At 42.0% G+C, this 19077-nt stretch overlaps 1 protein-coding gene across 14 annotated transcripts in view; it reads right to left on the reverse strand.

Moving 5' to 3' along the window:
- The window catches only part of PPP2R2B (protein phosphatase 2 regulatory subunit Bbeta), a 439287-nt gene that overhangs the window by 185473 nt on the left and 234737 nt on the right, over window positions 1-19077 (reverse strand). The window contains exon 1 of one of the 14 annotated variants that reach the window (XM_072826382.1): window positions 5763-5799. The exons of the other annotated variants lie outside the window; for them this stretch is intronic. Coding sequence (XP_072682483.1) covers window positions 5763-5784 — 22 coding nt within the window. The 5' untranslated portion in view covers window positions 5785-5799. Of the gene's footprint in view, window positions 1-5762; window positions 5800-19077 lie in introns of those variants that run through there. 14 annotated transcript variants of the gene reach the window in all.

Consider the following 19077-nt stretch of genomic DNA (forward strand, 5'->3'; position numbering starts at 1 on the left):
TGATTGGGGCTCCGTACAGAATAAAAAGGGGATGACATATGATGATGATGGATGGGATTCAGCATTAACTAGATGGTCAGGGTTGGCCTCTCTCAAGAGTGACAAGGGAGCTGAGACCTGAAGAATTGGTAGAAGCTACATGAAGGTGTGTGGATAAAGCTTTTCAAGATGAGCCAAGAGCTGCATCCAAAGGACCCAAGGTGGTACAAGGCAAGTGATGAGGAGGAGGGGATAGAAGATGGTCAGAGAGGGAGGCGGGGTCAGAACAGGAAATCGGACAACATTACTAGGTCTTAAGGATAACAGGTGGACTGGCAAAGACTCAGAGCTGATGACTGGAACGTAAAGGTAAAATGTAATCACAACACAAGGGCCTTGGCATGCACCATCTCTGGGGGGATGTTCTCAAACACTGGCTCTCCAGGGGGCAGGAAATAATTTAGTCTAGTTAATTGCCCTTCGGGACTGCTCTGTGTATGCATGTAAAACTATGGATTATCCAGTCCCAGATGCAAATGAAAAGGGCACAGTAGGTCACTGGTTTTCCAGAAGACTCTTCTCACTTGAGGTAGAAGTGAGAATGCCAATTAGCCTCATTTCTGTGGAAGGGAACTGGGAGAAGAGAAACACCCAGAGAATTGTGCTTCCGATTGGCTTGCAAATCATAACAACCACCCCAAAATTAAGAAAAGAGAAAAAAGCTCTTTTGCTCTTGGGACCTTAAATGATTAGAAAGAGTTGTTATTTGGCTGATTTTCACACTTCATTAGCATATGCATAATTTAACAAGGGAACATGCTGGGGGCTGGCACGGGTGAGGGCAGCTCTCCATACCCACGGACTAAAAACTGGGGCAGCGGCATTGGGAGTGCTTAATTATGCCAGCAAGGCAACAGAGATGCGCACAAAGTGGGGTGAGCACACGATGGAGTCTTGGAACAGGCACGGACACTCTGATGTCTACTTTTACTCACAAGCACACCTGCTCTGAGACTTGTAAGGCAATCCTGAATGTTCTTCCCAAGGGCAAAGTCATGCATGTTAATCCTCACATTTCACTCCTCTGGCCATCAACACCTTCTATCAGAGAATCACATTTTCTTCTTCAGAAATTTGGCAGGTCAACAAGAATAGAGTTTTATATTATGGTGGTCCCTATCCTATTCCACTTGGCACTGAAGAGAAGAAGGATGTGGAGCAGTGTTTTAGGGGCTAAATAAAACGGATTCTAGGAGAAGGCCCAGATGTTCAAATTTTACCTCTGAATTCCCTGGTTAGATTCACAAGCAGAGAAGCAAGGACAAAATTTATAACCAATCCTGTAATTTAGTTAACATTTAGACTTTCTTTCTTCCACTCAAAATATCCCTTAATTCCCAAGATAAAAATAAAGAAAAGGCTACCTTCGATGAGACTACTCAACTATGCCCGGTCACCTGCCTTTCTGGACTTGTTTCTCTGCTTGTGGCTCTTGGAAGGATACACACTTAACTCAACAGTTGATGGGTGGAATCAGAATGGTAGTTCTACAAAGAAGAGGCAGGGAGTTTTATGATTCTCACACTGTATCTCACAATATCACCTCATTCAATGTCATCTAACTTTAAAATTGTGATCATATCATATTGATCTATCTTGGTCCACTGGTCTATTGTGAGATTATTTACACATCTTTTTCTGCTTCTGATACATTCTCAGCATCAATTTCCCTTTCTTCTGTTAAGAAAATCCTTTTTTTTTTTTTTTTTTTCTGAATCCAATCTGCTCTCTGTATGTGTGTGTCTTTAAAGGCTAATTGGCATACTCCGACCCCCTGTCAGCAGTGATTGGGCCAAACACAAAAAAATACTCCAATGTGGACCAATGAGAGTTAGGTTCAGGCTTCTGCTGCTGCACTGAGAAGACTGTAATATATTACTTTCACCCACTTCACACCAACTCCTCACAGCAATCTAAACATGTCAAACATTTTCATACCTCTGTGCTTTTGCAGATGCTATTCCACTTCTTGAATGAATGAAGAAATCCATCAGTTCTTCCATATGTTATTTTGGCTTGAATCCCCAAACCTTATGCTATCATATTTAACTTAATAAGCATGTACTCATTACTGTTATACTAGACTAAGAGCTGTCTCCCCATCAACCATCTTTCTCTTCTAATGCCAACAGTCCCCTGGCTTTCCCCCTTATCACCCTCAAGTCATGTGGGTAGTACCCACCCTTTCCTCAACATCAGAGTTATAGTCCAACTGGCTGAAGTCCACCAGGCAGTCCATCTTACTAAGTATAGGGAATAGACGCAGGGTTGGGCATGGAATCCAAACAAACCAAATCAGAGGAGTCCTTAGGAGTTAAGAGATGTGAAGCCCTGAACTACAGTAGCCAATTTTCTACCATAAATGGAAGAGCCTGCAAATAGCTGCTGGGTCTACAGAAAGTGGAGCCGAGAGACTATCAATTCAGGGCAATCCAGCTGAGCTCTGGATCAAGCTTTAACTGAAGTTAGTATTTTTCTGAACTTTTCATTTGTGTGTGTCAAATTTGTGATGAAGTAAAATTTTAGTAGAAATTTTTAGCCTGGTAACCAAAATATTCCTAACCAGAAGTGTAACAAAAAATGTTAAATAGCATAAGAACCAAGGTAGAATCCTGTGGGAAGTTATAGACCATGTTCTAAATCAAGTCCAAATTGTTCATGCATTCATCCATTTAACAAATATTTGAACACTTATTATATGCCATGTACTGTTTTTAAGACATTAGAGGTATAGCAATAAACAGAATGCAAATACCTTCTGGAAGCATCAATTCTAGTGGAAAGAGATATTTAATAAAGAATCACAATGATAAGTAAGTAAATATATAGTATTTATTAAAGACTATGAGAAGACAAGAGGTTAAGTCCTATCAGCAGGGTCAAAGGTAGAAGGGAATTCCAATTTCAAATAGCTACTTAATAAAGGCTTCATGGAAAAAGTCCACATTTAGACAAAAGCTTGAAGGAAAGTGGCTCTGCAGGTATGTGCGAGAAGAGCAGTCTATGCAGAAGACTCAGCCCAGCACTAAGGCCTTGAGGTCTGGGGAGTTCAAGCAGCAGCAAGAAGGCTGCTGAGCATAGAGAAAGCAGCAGGCATGAGGTCAGAGAGAAAACTGAAGGACTAATGATGTATGGCCTTCCAGGCCACTGTAAAGACCCTTTTATGCTGAGTGAGATGGAGAGTCTTGGGAAAACTATGAGCAGAGGAGTGACATGATCTGACCTAAATTTTTACAGGAATTAGTCTGGCTACTGTATAGAGAACAGATCTGGGTGTCAGAGGCAAGGGTGGAAGCAGGAGGCTGTTGCAACGGTGAATAATGGCTTGGATCAACATGGTAGCTGTGGAAGATCCCAAGAGAGATGGGATTTTGAGCAGAATTTAAAAATAGAGACAACAGGATTTCCTGACACATTATGTGTGGAGTGTGAGTCAACTGTGACTCCAAGGTTTTCAGCCAGGTGGGGGGAAGAAGGACATTGCCCATGCCTAAGAAAGGGACCACAACAGGCAGAAAAGGTTTGTTCAGGAGGTGATCAGGAGTTCAATATGAAAATATTAAGTCTGAGATGTTTTATTAGACATCCAAGTAAAGATTCTCAAGAAGTTGGGTATGTAAGTCTGGATTTCAGGAGAGGACTGGATTAAAAATAGGAATCTGAGAGCTGCCAGCATTCAGGTAGTATTGTAAGCCAGCAAACTGGACAAAATAACAAAGGGAGCAGTTGTAGATGAAAACAACAGATCCTAAGAACCCATTCATTTAATCAACTCATTTCATTCCCAAGATAACCTTATGAAGTCAGTTATTATGGCTACTTTAACTTTACATTTGAGAAAAATCACAGCCTAAAGATGTTAAGATCATACAGCAACCTGGCCAAGAACACACACGCTCTTCTGTATATCAACACTTGGAGTAGGCATGCAAGGACTAAAACCCAAGCAGTCTGGCTCCAGAGTCTATGCTCTTAAATATTACTCAATATTGCTACCAGTTCCCGAGGGGAATTGTTTGTTCAGCTAGCAGACATTTAGGATTAGCAATAAATGGAGGGTGTAGGACCTAAGAGTGGCCCACTAAGCTAAAAGGATTGAGCATCCTGCCTCCAGAGCTCGAACGGGCTGCAAATGCTGAGACAAAGGGAAGAGTTGAACTTGGGAAACATAAGACCAGTTTTTTCAGTGGTCCTCACACTTAGATTTACTTGGGTGAATCTGAAAAATTGCAGGTTACTAGGCAACCACTGTAGACATAATTCAGTAGATACTGAATGGAGCTTGGGAGTTTTGTATCGACAAGTGTCTCAAGAAATTCTAAACATTTCTTTCTGAGAAACACTATCAGAGGAAGTCTACTTTGGTTCATCTCTGTCCAACAGTTGTCCATCCAAAGGATCGATAAAATTGGACTTTAATTCATCTTCGCTTCGCAGATAAGGCTGAGACAGAAGAAAAAGAGCTGAGCTTGGAAAAATAGTCTGAAGTTCTTCACAAAGATCTTTAGTCTTCCTCTGTTAACCAATAGTCAGTTTCCTACTTGAACTAAAATTGATCTTATTCTTTACTTAATCATGCTAGTAAATGAGACAGTGCCTGAACTTTGTACAGCAAATGGTGAGTTGTTACTAAACACTCGTTAAAAAAAGGTAAGATGGGTGACAAATTTATGCCGTGTATTTGTCATAAGCATTATGACCCATGATTAGTTGTACATCTTCACCCAATGGCAGTTACAATCAAAGTGTAATAGCATTTACCTTCAGGGAGTAAGTGAGTGACTATCCTTTATAAAACACTGCCAAAGCAGAGCTATAAATAAAGCAGGTTGGTGTGAATGCTCACTTCCTTATTACCTCTAGTCAAATACACAAGTACAGAGCTTTTCAGAAATGCACATAACTCCAATAATTCAGCAAGCAGTTGAGTAAGTCTGGAGAAACATGAGGAACATAGCTAATATTTGCTCCCAATTTGGTTGGAATCAAAAGGTAATTGCACGAATGATTTCCCCCAATACCAACTACCATTGCCAAATGTTTGCACATCCTATTGCTTTCTGTTTCTACTCAGGGTTTTGAAAACAGGCCTTACAAATTGTCTCTATTGTGGTGATGTGGCTAATCACCATATTAATATGGTGTGGCTTCACTTTTATTTCAGAACCACTGACTCATCCAATTTATTGGTTTAATTGGGAGGCTATCAAATAGAATTGGACTAATTTATAAAGCAGGAGAACCAAGACAACAAACAGTGATTTCTGTTTCCTGCTCTCTACTCACATATCTGTGCAAATGAAAATACGGGGGGCAAGAAGGAATAAGTTCTCATTCCCATCCAACCAACTGTCCATCAACAATCCATTTTTTAAACCATGTTGTATTAAACATTTATGCAGTAATATAGTGCAGTGATTAAGATCATGAACTCTTAGCTGCATGGCCAGGAACATAACATCAGTTTCTTCATCTATAACTGGGGCTAGTACAAATATCCATTTTATAAGGAATGTTTAAAAATTAGATGCGATAACACATGGGAATCACTAGCGTAGTGTCTAGCACACATAAATACTAGATCTCTAAATATTAGAGACTATAATTTTTATCTCTGCACCTGCCCATCGGGAAGCACACAGGCTACCCCAACTTCTGCTACTGTGCATTTCACTATGGCACTCAGCTGCCCAGGTTCTGCCTGAGAAGCATCTCCGCTTTACCTCTTTTACTGCGGCCGTTCATTTAGTGGTTGTGCTGCTGACTCACAATGATGGTACACCGATGGATAATAATACCCACATAAAAACGGCACTGCAGTGATCTAACATCTGAAGAGGATTTCAGAAATGCAGTGGCATCATCTTCTTACTAAACTGAGGAATGAAAAAAACAAAGGACATCTTCATGATAGGTCCACACGTGCCGGTGAAGTGGGTGGACTCCAGTGCTCTGCTCCCCTGCTTCCAAGTCTGTATGTCACTGTCCCTTAGCCAAGCCATTAAATAATGACAGAGTCATGGAGTAAGTGCAACTTGAAATTATCCACCTGGTCTCACTATGTACAATGCAATTTTCATTAAGGGATAGGTGTGGGCTATTAGGAGAGCCAGTGCTACTTTCCTGGCACCTGACTGCTCTGGTAGCTGCAAATGACAGGGTACTTTTTTCTTTCCAATTCCCTTCATGGAGTGCCCCTTATGTGTCATAGACTGTGCCAAGTGCCTTGGGGGAAAGAGGCAATGAACACAAGGTTCCTGAAGTCAAGATAATGATAACCTATTAGAACACACTACTTTACCAACAAACACCTGGCAAAGGACCTGGCCCTTAACTGACGCTTAATAAAGATTTGTTGATCAAAGGAACAAATATTTCATCTGGGTAGTCCCATCTACAAGCCCAGGGTAGAAAGTGAAACAAATCAAGTCATATTCAGGAAGCCTCTGTTGGTAAAAGGCATTGTCAAAAGGCATTCTTTGTCTTTCAGTTTCTAAGCCTGGCCAAGAAGCACAAGCTTTCCCTTAGGCCATGGATTCTCAACAAGTACACTCACCCTGCACTTGCTGCATTCACCAAGGTCTACTCTAGCCTTCTGCGACTAGATGGAGAACTGTTGGGGATGGGATCAGTGTGACTTCACCAACCTGTGCCCCTCTCCCAGAGGAACCTCACCTTTCAAGGTGGAAGTCGGAAATCAGCTCCTGTGAACATCTTCAGACTTAATTGTCTGTTAGCTCTCGACACCCCTGCTATGTTCTCGTAGCATGGAGACCATGCACCATGATCCACACAGTAACAGGTATTGTTCCATTGCAATCAAAAGCATAAAAGGTTCTCCGGTACAACCTACCAGCTATTATTTATAGTATGAAAACAATCATGCTTCAAAGGGTTTCGAGGCACTCAAGAACTTAAGGATGCACCATCTGTGGATTCTTGTCATCACAGAAAGCAAATAATTGCTTTTTAAAAAATCCATGCCACTATTGCTAATTTTTTCATTTCCACAAGCTACCTCACTAACCACCTCTGGGTATTTACACAGTTTATCTAATTATGCAATGGTTGTGAGCGTACTGAGCCCCATACGTTAGGTCTGTGTATACAGAATCCACCCTTCTAATTTTTAATATTAGTTCTCTTGCTTTGTTTCTTTTTTGTACTTTTAGCAGGAGAACAATGACACCCATCTTTCTGGCCTCCAGAGGGATTAATGTTTTAAGAGCTGTAAAGCTGAGAGACACTGCCTCCATGCTGAGTGTGATATCACAGGATATATTTGTACCGGCATGCTTAAAGCGACCTGGCTGCTGGGCATTTCCCACTACGGGCTGCTACTGTCATCAGATGGTATTTATTGAACACACAGGCCATGTCTTATGAGCTCCAAATTAATGGGTGACTCCTGAGAACCTAATTTTAAAACATTATCCCCATCTTTGTTATCCATATTTGTTTGTTTCAGAGCCTGACACTTTAATTGGCACCGAGGACTCCAATGCATGACTGCAATTTTCCTTTTGAAAGCTCAGAGAGCTGCTGCCTCAAGATGCCTGGGGTGGCTCTTAGAGTTCGGAGGGTGGTGGGAGCCCCTCCGCCACAAGCACCAGGACATGCCGTGGATCCAGAAGAGAACCAGCCCTGCTCTCGGCTGCAGACCAGGAATCAGACAAACAAGCCATCAGTCTCTGGGGGAGCCTCCTTTTCTGGTCGCTCCACCCTCCAGGGGCACTACTCTGATTTTGTCTCCTTCTGGGGAGCTTTCTGCTTTGATCCTCCAGATTTCTGTAGGGGCTTGGGGTGTCTGGTTTCAATCCTCCGATGGGCTTTTACCCTCCAATCCTTTTTGATTCCCTCAGAAGATGAACTGGCCCATTCCTGGTCTCTGCCAGCCCACCTGCCTTCACTGTTGCCTTGTTCCACTTCTGTTTTTCATCTTCCACTGAGACTTCATCCTTCTCTGACCGCAGTACATCACTGGGGAGATATGTTATACTTCTCGAAACCCCTGCTTTCCCCACTTTCCCACAGAAAGCCTTCCTCTAGTTTCCCCTAGTCACTAGTTTCTCTTACCCATAACTTCCATGGCCCTCGATTTGGACCTTCCCTCCAACACATTCCGTGCTGATTCATCCAACGAGCTCCTTACAGACAGATGTCTGCAAAGATCAATCTTTACAGGCCACACACACTCAACAGAGCACTGAGCTGAGGGCAGGTGCTTAGGAAATATTCTTGAGCAAGTGGATGCTTTAAATCATGTACGTACTTAAGAAAGTAAGTTCCAGTGAGGTTAAAATCAACACCTAACATAATCGAACCATGGGCTGGTACTAAGCACAAAAACAATTTTAAAAAATGACAACAGCAAAAATGAGTATTTATTTGGCAATGAACAACATGCCAGGCATGTGGCTAGGTGCTTTGCTTGGGTTTTCCTTGAACTTGCTCAACTTTATGGAGTAGGTGTTAATATTATAGATGGAGAATTGCAGCTTCTTTCATGAACTTCCTCTAGGGCGTATGGCCAGTGATGGGCTGATCTGGGATTCGGGTCCCTGTCTTGATCCCAGAGTTTATTCTCATAGCCACTTTACCACACCATCTTCCTTTTCCTCGTGGGCCCATTAAGAAAGATCCATTCAGGCTTAACCAGGTTGACTTTGAGACTTTATAAAACCTTATATGTAAGGATAGGTGATGGACACACTGAATTCTCAGAGGTGACTTTTTAATTTCCACTGGGACTGTTTGCCGATTCCCATTCCATGGCAGACAGAACAAAGCCATTGCTAAACAAAGTTGACCTGTTCTCTAGTTCTTAGGTGGAATAAGAATTTCTTCACTGAACAAGGAGGGGGTCAATCTACATTATTAGGACAAATCTTCTTCCCTGGCTATCTACATTTCTCCTGGTCTTTGTCTTCAGAGGTTAACCCTCCCAGGCCAATTTAAATATGAACACAGTAAAAAAATTTAATGAAGAGTGAGGGTGGGGTAGCGGAGAGCACAGAGAGAAAGTAAGAGAAAGTGAGAAATTTGGGGCAATGCTGGCAGGCAGTTCTGTTCACTTTTGTTAAATTCCAGGGCTACCAGCGTCCAAAGTCAGTAAGACAAGGGTGAAGCCAATTGGGATTTCTCACCTGCAGGCTGCTTGAGGCCCTACAGGTCACATACCTGAAATACATGGTTTTGCAAGGCTGGGTTACAGTTACTCTCCCATGCTGCAGAATGGCACAGGGCCAAGCGAGCCTGGAATAACACGTGCCCACTTTTCAGTCTTGGGTTAAAAATGCTATAACCCACAAGAACAGAGGGGAACAAAAGAGATCGGGAAGAATGGGAAGAAAGCATGAATCCCAGACAGAGGAGATTACCATCAAAAGCTTAAAAAAAAATCTGCCAAAGCCATATAGCTTCCTGCTAATGACTGTGACTGTAATTTCTGCATATTTTAACAGATGTTCTGTTTATAAAACTGCAACCGGATTTAGGGGTTATGAATAAAGCCAGGAGGCCCCGGAGATGTTTCTTTGTATGATTAACTGACCACAGGCCATTTGTTTTACAACAAAGATGCTCAATGATCCATAGTCCATGATTTATACCAGCCCATGTATACTAATGGCTGATGTCTCCATGGTACTTCTCATTAGCATCTGAAGGGGGATTGGAGGAAAACAGATTATGGGAATAGCTCCCCATTGCTCTAACATGATAGTTCATTAGTGGGTGTGGAATCGATCCGAAAGAAAACTAAGATAATCATAAGCCAAAATTTGAATTATAAATTATAACAATTAAGGAATCCAATTCAATGACAAAAGAAAGAATATGGCTTTTCATATCCCTAGCTGTAGCTGGTAAACCAGGAATGAAAGGATCTTTTTTCTTTCAAATAAAAGACAAATCACATTAAAATTCCAATAATAATAAACATCATAATAGTGCTGACTTGTATCGATCACTTAACTACACATCAGGCATCTGCTGGGTGATTTACATAAATTATCCCACTTCACTCTCACATTACATATTAAGAGGATCCCCATGGACTGGAACCAGAAAAACATTGTGGGCCACTGGCTACTTTTTCCATTTCTCATGACCCCTCTACTTTGCTCTTGTGTGTTCTCTGAAGCTCTACCAAATGCACTCGTGTGCTTATTCACATTTACTACTGCCTGAGTCATAGCCTGACTTGACCTCCTGGCTACATTTCATCCTAAACTCTCAAAGCCAAATACTTTGGTGGTATTTTTTAGTCTAAATTCCCAAAAGAAAGAATCTGATATTCTTAGCTAGCTCAATTGGGGGGGGGGGGGGATGGGAGGGTACTAGGCCACATCAGAGATCATAAGCCAGGTTACTGATTGGCTGCCTTTTTGTCAGTCTTTTCCCTCCAGTCCAACCAGCTATGGTGGGACCAGGTGGGGATGACACAGGGCACAGAATAGGACCCTTCTTCGAACACTCTGAGTGGAGATGGGAACAGGCTAGATTCCTTTTGATGGGGAGATCACCATTGATAAGTCAAGTTCCGCCGGAAGATGGTGAGGAAAGGCACAGGCTGTGAGATCAGGCTGCCTGCCTCTGCTTCGTGGTAGATGCAGGACCTCGGGCAGTTATGAAGGAAGACTGAATTTTATTCACTCATCCATAAAATGGGACTATTATAATTGATATGGTTGTTATGAGAAGGAAAGGGGTACACAGGTGCTTAGCACAATGCCTGGTACATGTAGAATCCACATTTCATCAATACTAGCTGTTATAATGCTTGGACCATATTTCATGAATAACAAGTTATAATTGCAGTAATTTCTCTGAAGATAAACCCAAATTCAAGGACCAGTTGGGTGTTCCAAGTGGCCCCACTTAACTGTGCTGGAACAAAAGGGAGGAGCAGCTGTGTGTGTCCATCATTCACATCAACTCAGTAATTTTGCTGTTATTGTTAACAAACCAAAGCTGGTTCCTCAACTGATTCTTAACTCTTGAGGTCCTTTGTGTTTAACAGAAGTCAGGGGTGTCTCAGACCTTCCTGAATGACCTTCACAAATGCCCAGTGGTTACTGGGGCTTCAGGAGGAACAAGTGGCTCTGAGGAATTCACAACAAATTCCAAGCCCCCTGTTTGTGCCTCTCTTTCTCCCATCCAGGGGCCCAGCTCCCAAGACTGTTTTCCCTCTTTTTCTCTGGAATGCATCAGATCCTTCCATTTGAAATGTCTGGGTCAGTACCCAACATCTGGCAGAGCTACCCCCAAATTTGTTGGATAATTAAATTCTACCCAAGAACTCAATAGGGGGTGGCAAATGAATACCTGAGGGTACTGCTTGGCCCTGAAGTTTCATTTGAGTGCAAATTATCACTATTTGTGGGTATTCCTGAGGACAAAAGAATTAGTAAGTGCTCCTGGAACATCATCTCATTCCATCTGTTGCCAAAGTTCACAGTAAGTACCAAATCCAAGGGAGGATAATGAATTATGTGAAAATGAACTTGTGCTTGGAATTTCAATATCCCCAGGTGATGCAAATAGGCACATTTGAACTTGCTCTGAAAAATCCCAAGCTTTGGGACCTGAACATATGGTCCAAGTTATTTAGCCAGATGAGACATGGGATTTCCTGTAAGTAGGGTTTTGTCCACATGTTGGTAAACAGTTGTCCCTTGTCTTGAACATTCCGTCATGGTGGGGGTGGGACAAGAATGTATCAAGGTCTTTCAGCAAAGGGCAACTTAGAAAAAAGAGAGACCAAACCTTCATGTTATGCCCCAAGGCTCAGAATACAGCACCAGTTATGCAAGTACTTTGAACCCAAAGGACTTCTGGGGAATTGGAAGGAGTCTAACTTGGCTATTAGAATCAAGCCTCAGATAAATTTCACTTCTGTCTTCACTATCAAGATTAATAAGATGCTCAAGGAGCTAAAGCCAAAGCCATGAGGTTATGTTCAAGCCATAGAAGGTAGGATACACAGAGAAAGTAGGAATGAAAGTTGCTTATGGGTTGCTTTTTCCATATGATGTAAATGCTACTTCTCCCTCAGAAACCTGTTTACTCCATAGAATACATGCCTGGCATTGTTGATCCTTCTAAATGCTTTACAGCTATTATTACTTAGCCTGAATTAGAGCACTTTAAAGCATTTATGGGGAGACTAAATCCCCAGGCAATTTGTGATGCAAAATTTTCCTACATTGTGTATTTGTCAGTGCTGTATAAAACCCACCATTAGAATGACGCAAGCCCAAGCAAATGCCTTGTGTGGGAGAATGCTCCAAGATAGTGCTGGGTATTATCAGCCACATTTGTTAACTTTAGTACAATTTAGACACTTTTCAAGATAAAGGTCATTAATATTTCAACACATCATTAAATTTAAATTCAAAAGTGAGAACTGTTATAAGTGAGAATCCAACCAGTTGTAATTAGGCATTTAATAAAAATTCTCTGTGTGAAAAGAAATACTTACTGGATAGTGGGGGGGGGACCACAATAGAATGAATTTTGAAAAATGTTATATTCTAGCTAAGTCACATGGCTTAATTTGAGCCATTAACAAATCTAGCAAATTAAGTTTCTCAAAACCCAAAGATGTATGTAGCTCCTAAAAACGTATGGAAATCTTAACCCAGTCAGCCTAGGGTAATGATAAAGAATATGAATGACAGTGTTAGGTACGCTTGTGTTTAAGTGTGCCACTTATATACTATGTGATCTTTGGCAAGTTATTTTGACTAAGTTTTCTCATCTGCAGAGTGGGGGCAAAAGTAGGGCCTATCTCATAAACTTGTTATAAGGATAAAATAGTGATAATCACAGCTAACATTTATGGAACACTTACTATGTGCCAGGTATTATTCTAAACATCTTAAGATTTTTTTGTTGTTGTTGAATTCCTCCAAAGAAATAAACATTATCTCTTTTTAATGATGAAGAAAATGAGGCTTACTCAAGATCATGAACTTGAACCAGGTATCATGACAAGCACCTGTCACACAGGAACTGGAACCCAGGCCCATCTAGGCACCAAGTTGATTCTGGTGCCTGCCTTGTCCCCTCCATCTCTACTCCTGACCCACTGCCTTTTCAACTGACTACCTTATCAGTTCCAATGGAAACACATGGACTTGCCAGTAAATATTTGCCAAGTGAATATGAATGAGCCTTCAAATGTTGTTTCTGTTCAGAAGCAATGAGAAGTCCCTTGGTTTGAGCTGTGAGGGAGATTGTGGACGTTTTGAAATTATTTATGAACTGGACACAAAGCTCTTCAAGTTGGAACAAAAAGGGCTGACTGAATAATTGTCAAACACATGCTAATGACCTCGATAATAAACCAAAGCAATGAGATTGAAGAAAAGCATCATGTTTAGTGGTTCACACTCTGTGCTGGGCAACAGACAAGAAATGAGGCTGAGTAGAGACAAGGCAACCTTCTGGGGGTTTTGCATCTGAGAGTGAAGCGAAGCATTCTGACACTTTGATTCCAGGGGGGTGCAACTTCTCAAGCTCCAAGAGGTGCTTTGGCCCTCAGAAAGTCGGCTGTTGGACCCCAAGATGGTAGCATAAACAAGAGCAATTCTGCACTCACAAGCTATGGGGGTCAGATTTTATGTGCCAGGGAAAAGATTAACTTTATTGCATTGAGAAGGACTTAATTGCAGACAGCAATTAACCAAATGATTAGGTCAACAGAATGCAGGTCAAACTGTGCTCAGAAATATCTATAGCTCTTCTGACATGGAAGGTTGAAGACTGGGAAGCCATTTGGGGACCTCAAGTCACGTAGGCACGACCATCTGCAGACCTTCCCAGAGATCACAGATGCACCCTTTCCTTTACCCAGCAAGGATAGCATGCTGACTCGAGGAATGTTTTGCACCCCTATTCTTGGAACTGGAGAAATCCAATAAAACAGCTGGGATCCTTAAATGCTGTTTTTAAAATTGGGGGAAAAATCTTGCCTGCTTTTCTTTCTCTAATTGCAGCAAAAATCAATGGTTTTGCAAACTCAGAGCAGAGAGATCTTCCCCATTGACCTAAGAAGATATTTGGGCAGAAGATGGAGTTTTGGCACTAGCCAGAGGTCTCCTACTCAGTCAGAGCTGTATTGCTATCAACCTTTGGAAGGAGCTCACAGATATAAAAGTGGAACAGGGTAAGCCAGATATGCCTAGAGCACAAACTATATGTTAGGAGGAAAATGGATTGGTTTGAAAGTGTTTTTTTTTTTTAATTTAAGGGCTACCTTACTGGCTTGCAAAGCATACTAAGCAACAGATTACACATAAGGATTGTCTCCAAGGGAAAGCTGTATTTGCCAGCAACTCCAAGCTGGGGAACCCAAAATGTGTAGCTCCATCTGTGACCTCGACCTGATAGTCCGAGGCTACAAATTCATTTAATTTTCAGCAACTCAACGGGTCTGGATTCCTAGTTCTTGACATTTATCTCTTAGAATCCCAATCACTTGATGGCAAAGACCCAGAAAACTGCCTGACCCTAATCATGGCCACTGAGGCCGATAAAGAAATAACATCGGGGGTAAAAATAAAGTGCAATCTTTCACAATTCTCTGGGAGGCTTGCAGGGGCCATTCCACTTGTCTTAACAAAACATTTGGTGAAGGATAATAATAAGTGATAATATGAACTGAGTGTACCACTGAACATATGGGAAAGTGAGGAGGTAAGTTTATGTGTATGTCTGTGTTACAAATGTGCACATATGTATACATGACCACACATGTGTGTACACACACATCTCTCTTTATCTGGGGTCACCCAGAGCCAGTAACAGAGACCATCACTGCCCTAAGTTTCAATCCCTTCCCACCAAGTTGTTTTAAGAAACCTTGCAGTTCATGCCTACCAAGGAAACTTTCCCTCTTCTCTCAGACTTTGGTCCTTCATTTCCACCTTTCCTAGATGGGGCTGCCACTCATTTGAGGTTCTCAAGGAATAAAATATTGAACTCCAGGGAATGGCTTATGCACAGGCTTTACGCACAATGATAACTGCTCAGCTTGTAATAAATGCTCTAGAATCCTGTGTTTGTGACATAGAAAAGAGAAAGAAGAGACCCCTGACTTTTTGTTTCCTGAGTGGGATCCTAAATGCAGACTGTCCCCCAAATCCCTGCAAAGACACACCCAGGCTGGAGCTTCCTCAAGATGGAGCAGGGAAGCCCTGGTGTATATAGGAATCATGAGATCAGAATGGGCCCATCTGAGCATTAGCCCCAGCTTCACTAGCACTCACTAAAAGCAGCAGGGTGGGCAAAAGGAGTCATCGTCACCATTCCATTGGCTGTCAAATGGAAGTACTGTAGGAAGTGTCATAGAGAAGGGCATTTTACAAACTGCTGAGTGCCATGTAATAATGCAAGAGGCTGCAGCTGCCCAGGGAAGCAGAGAAGTGCACATGACACTGAAGCAGGTAACATGGGAGGCTCCTTTCAGCCTTGGTTCTACTTCTAATGGTCCTGTGACCCTGAAGCCTCCCCTTCTGGGTCTCCAAGTCCTCTTCAGAAAAAAAAAGGTATTGGTCTTATACTTTAGACTCCAGGTGCTCAGCAACCTTCACACTCTGAGTATGGACCTTTGGTCAGCAGCCTCTGCAAGTCCTGGTGGCCTGGAGAAATGCCACACCTTGGGCCCCACCCCAATCCACTGAATCAGAACCTACATCTCCTGAGACACCCAGGTGATCTGTTTGCACACTAATGCTTGAGGATCACTGGTCTTCAAAGTCCTTTCTGGCTTTATCATTCTACAGTTCGATTACAAATGGTCCAGAGTCTTGCAGTTTCATAGAACATCCATTTATTAAGACTGCAAAACTTGCTATTCATGGCTGAGGAAGCATGGTGTTTGCTGTTTATAAATTCACTTTTGCTTCATCAAATGTCTGGTCAGCTCTCTCTGCCAATCCTCTACCTCTCTGATCACAAAGCTCATCAACACTACTATCCAGATGTGTGTCATATTAATATTAAAAGATACTATACCAAATTTGCTGAGACCTAAATTGTGCCAGACATACAGAATTGGGTGTGTGCATATAGTATTAAGTATGCCATTTAAGACATAAGGCAGCCCTGGGAAGTAGGTCCTATTTTTATCTCCATTCTACCAGTAAAGAAATATGAATCTTGGAGAAATTAAGTAACTTGTTCAAGATCACACAGCAGGAATTTGGCTGAACTGAGATTTGAACTCACATCTCACGCCCATGTGCAGCCACCACAGGACATGTCCTGCCCAGCTATTTGGTTACAACTCCCAAGGAACCTTCTTCTAGGTGTTCCCATTCTACCCTTGTGTCTTGCACATGATTCCTGCTAGTCTTCCTCCAATCATACGGTATTTTAGAGCTGTGCTATCTAATGTGATAACCAAGAGCCAAGAGCCACATATGGCTATTCAAATTTAAATTAAACTAAAGATCCATTCCTCATTGCACTAGGAACATTTCAAGCACTTAGTAGTTGGGGCACGTGGGTAGCTCAGTCAGTTGAGCATTCGACTCTTGATATGATATCAGAGTCATGAGCCTGAGCCCTGTGTTGGGCTCCATGCTCAGTGGGGAGTCTGCTTGAGATTCTCCCTCTCCCTCTGTACCCCCACCAGCTCTCACATAATCGCTCTCTCAAAGAAATAAATCTTTAAAAGAAAGTGCTTAGTAGTCACATGTGCTTAGTGGCTACCATGTTAGATAACACAGATATAAATTATTTCAGTCATCATAGCCAGTTTTATTGGATGGTGTTGTTTTAGAAAATCAAATGGATGAAAATCATTACTCCATCATTGGCCTTGTCCATTATTTTACTACTTCTCAGGGCTGAACACTCTTAAGTACATGTTCAGAAAAATCATTCAGTATCCCTTCCCTAAGAGGTAAGAGGCTCTCTGGGGAAGAACTGAAAGATCTTGTATATCCAACAAGATGAGAGCCCTAAAACTTGACCCTGATTTCAAGTTCAAAGACCATGTCCACAGAGGAGAAGGGAGGAGTTGGTGTTCACTGCCAGCCTTGCAACCTTGGCCTTTATGATTCATTGTGACAACTACTCATTTCTGTCAGGGGGAAAAAAAGTCCAATCAGACAGAGTTTTATTTCTTCCCTGAAATAAAATAGACCTGACTGGCCAAGGTATCTCCAGGGATATCCACGATAGGGTCTTAAATTACCCAGTAACACTTCTAGTCAATCCCACTTCCATGTTGGAGTCTGCAATCAACATTTATCTCTATTGGACAGACCATCTGCAGGTTTCTAATACCACTTTTATTATTACCTTGTAAATGTAAAATCCTCGAGGCAGAAATGCCAGCTGCTAACACAAGAGTATGTATGAGCACCCACTTCTCCAGTGATGAATGTCCCTGGGTCCTTGAGTCTCAGAGAAAAATATACCAAAGATTTTCCCAGAAATTGTGTCTTATATGGATCCAACATCAGGGAGCTTTTGGGTCAGTTCTCTCTAGTGATCCTACTGACACAGAACGACCTTCCTTTCTCTGACATATATAAAGCCTTCTACTGGGATTGTCACTCTTTCTGTTTTAGAAATTGAAGCAAATAATGGGGACAGAAACTTTTACCAAATGCTCACAAACAGAACAGTTTCTCTGCCAGGTATTAATAAATAGTAATAGCTATTATTTATTGAGATCCTTGTTTTCACCTCTCTACTAATTTAGCAAATGTTTATCATGTGCCTAATTTGTGCCAGACATGTGCTATGATCCATTAGGCCCCTAAAAGAATAGTTCAGAGTCTCACAGAACTCCCAACATAGTGAAGGAGCTAGACAATTAATCTAGAAAGCACCCAAATTAAATGTATAGTGACAAATTTTAATAATGGCTGGGGAGTAGAGAAAGTTCTATGGTAGAAATTAACAGGAGAGACTTTATTTAGATATAGTGGTCAGAGAAGACCTTCTCTGAGAAGGTGGCCGATCAGGTAAAACCTGAAGGATAAAGCAGGCAGCCAGTGTGGGCAGAGTTTGTGACCTAGGACAGGGAGATGAGGCCAGCAGGTGGCCAGAGGCCAGACACTGCAGAGTCAGACTAATAAGCAAAGAGTGCTACATTTTCTACTAAGAACAAGGGGAAGTAACTGGAAGGTTTGAAGCAGCAGGATGACATGTGCTTTTGGTTTTAAAAAGATCATTCTAGTTGAGGGGTGAAGAATGGATTGGGGTCAGGGGTGGGACAGAGAGTAGAAGGACAGTGACTGGGTAGAGGCTGTGTTCTAGTCCAGGTGGAAGAGGAAGGTGGTTCGACTTACACCATTTTATAGTATAGGGACAGAAAGAAATGGAGGAATTTACAAGATATTTTGGGGGAGTACAGAAAAGACTTGCCAGTCATCCTGTTGCATGGGGTGAGTAAAAGTTTGGACTCAAAGAGGACTCCCAAGTGTAGGTGTGAACAACCAGTAGGCAGTGGTACCTTTTACCAGCACTGAGTTGGATGCTTTGTATTATTTGCAAGCCTGATGATTAATGTTGCAAAAGTTTGTGTTAACATCTCCCTTTACAAATGGGAAAAGTCATAGGGAATTGTGAACACTGAAGCCAGTATTTGAACCTTTAGCTGCTCTGCAAACCTCAGGAGTACCTTTCCCTTTGACTTCATTGCCTCCCTCTACTATTTCCCAGTTGCTGGCTTCAAATCCCCACAGCCGCTATCTCTGTGTTGGTCCATATTAAGTGTTGTCCTTGCCTCAATTCTCTGCTCAAAACCTTTCTTCCGTATGGAAACCTCTGTCCCCTACCTCTAACTCTACCTGGCTAGCATTACTCCCCCAAATCTTAGACATGCCTTCCTTATTCCTGCCTTTGCTCCCCCAATGAGCATCAGACTTTATAGCAATTAGTTATCTAATTGTTTGATTTCCCCACTGGACTGTAAGCTCTATGAATGCAGGACATACCTGTAATGTTCATCACTGCCCTGCTAAGGCCTGCCACAATTCCTGAAATTATCCAGTGGTAATTCAGCAAACCTTT

This window comes from Canis lupus, chromosome 5, assembly GCF_048164855.1.
Source record: "Canis lupus baileyi chromosome 5, mCanLup2.hap1, whole genome shotgun sequence".
In the NCBI taxonomy this organism is placed as follows: domain Eukaryota; kingdom Metazoa; phylum Chordata; class Mammalia; order Carnivora; family Canidae; genus Canis; species Canis lupus.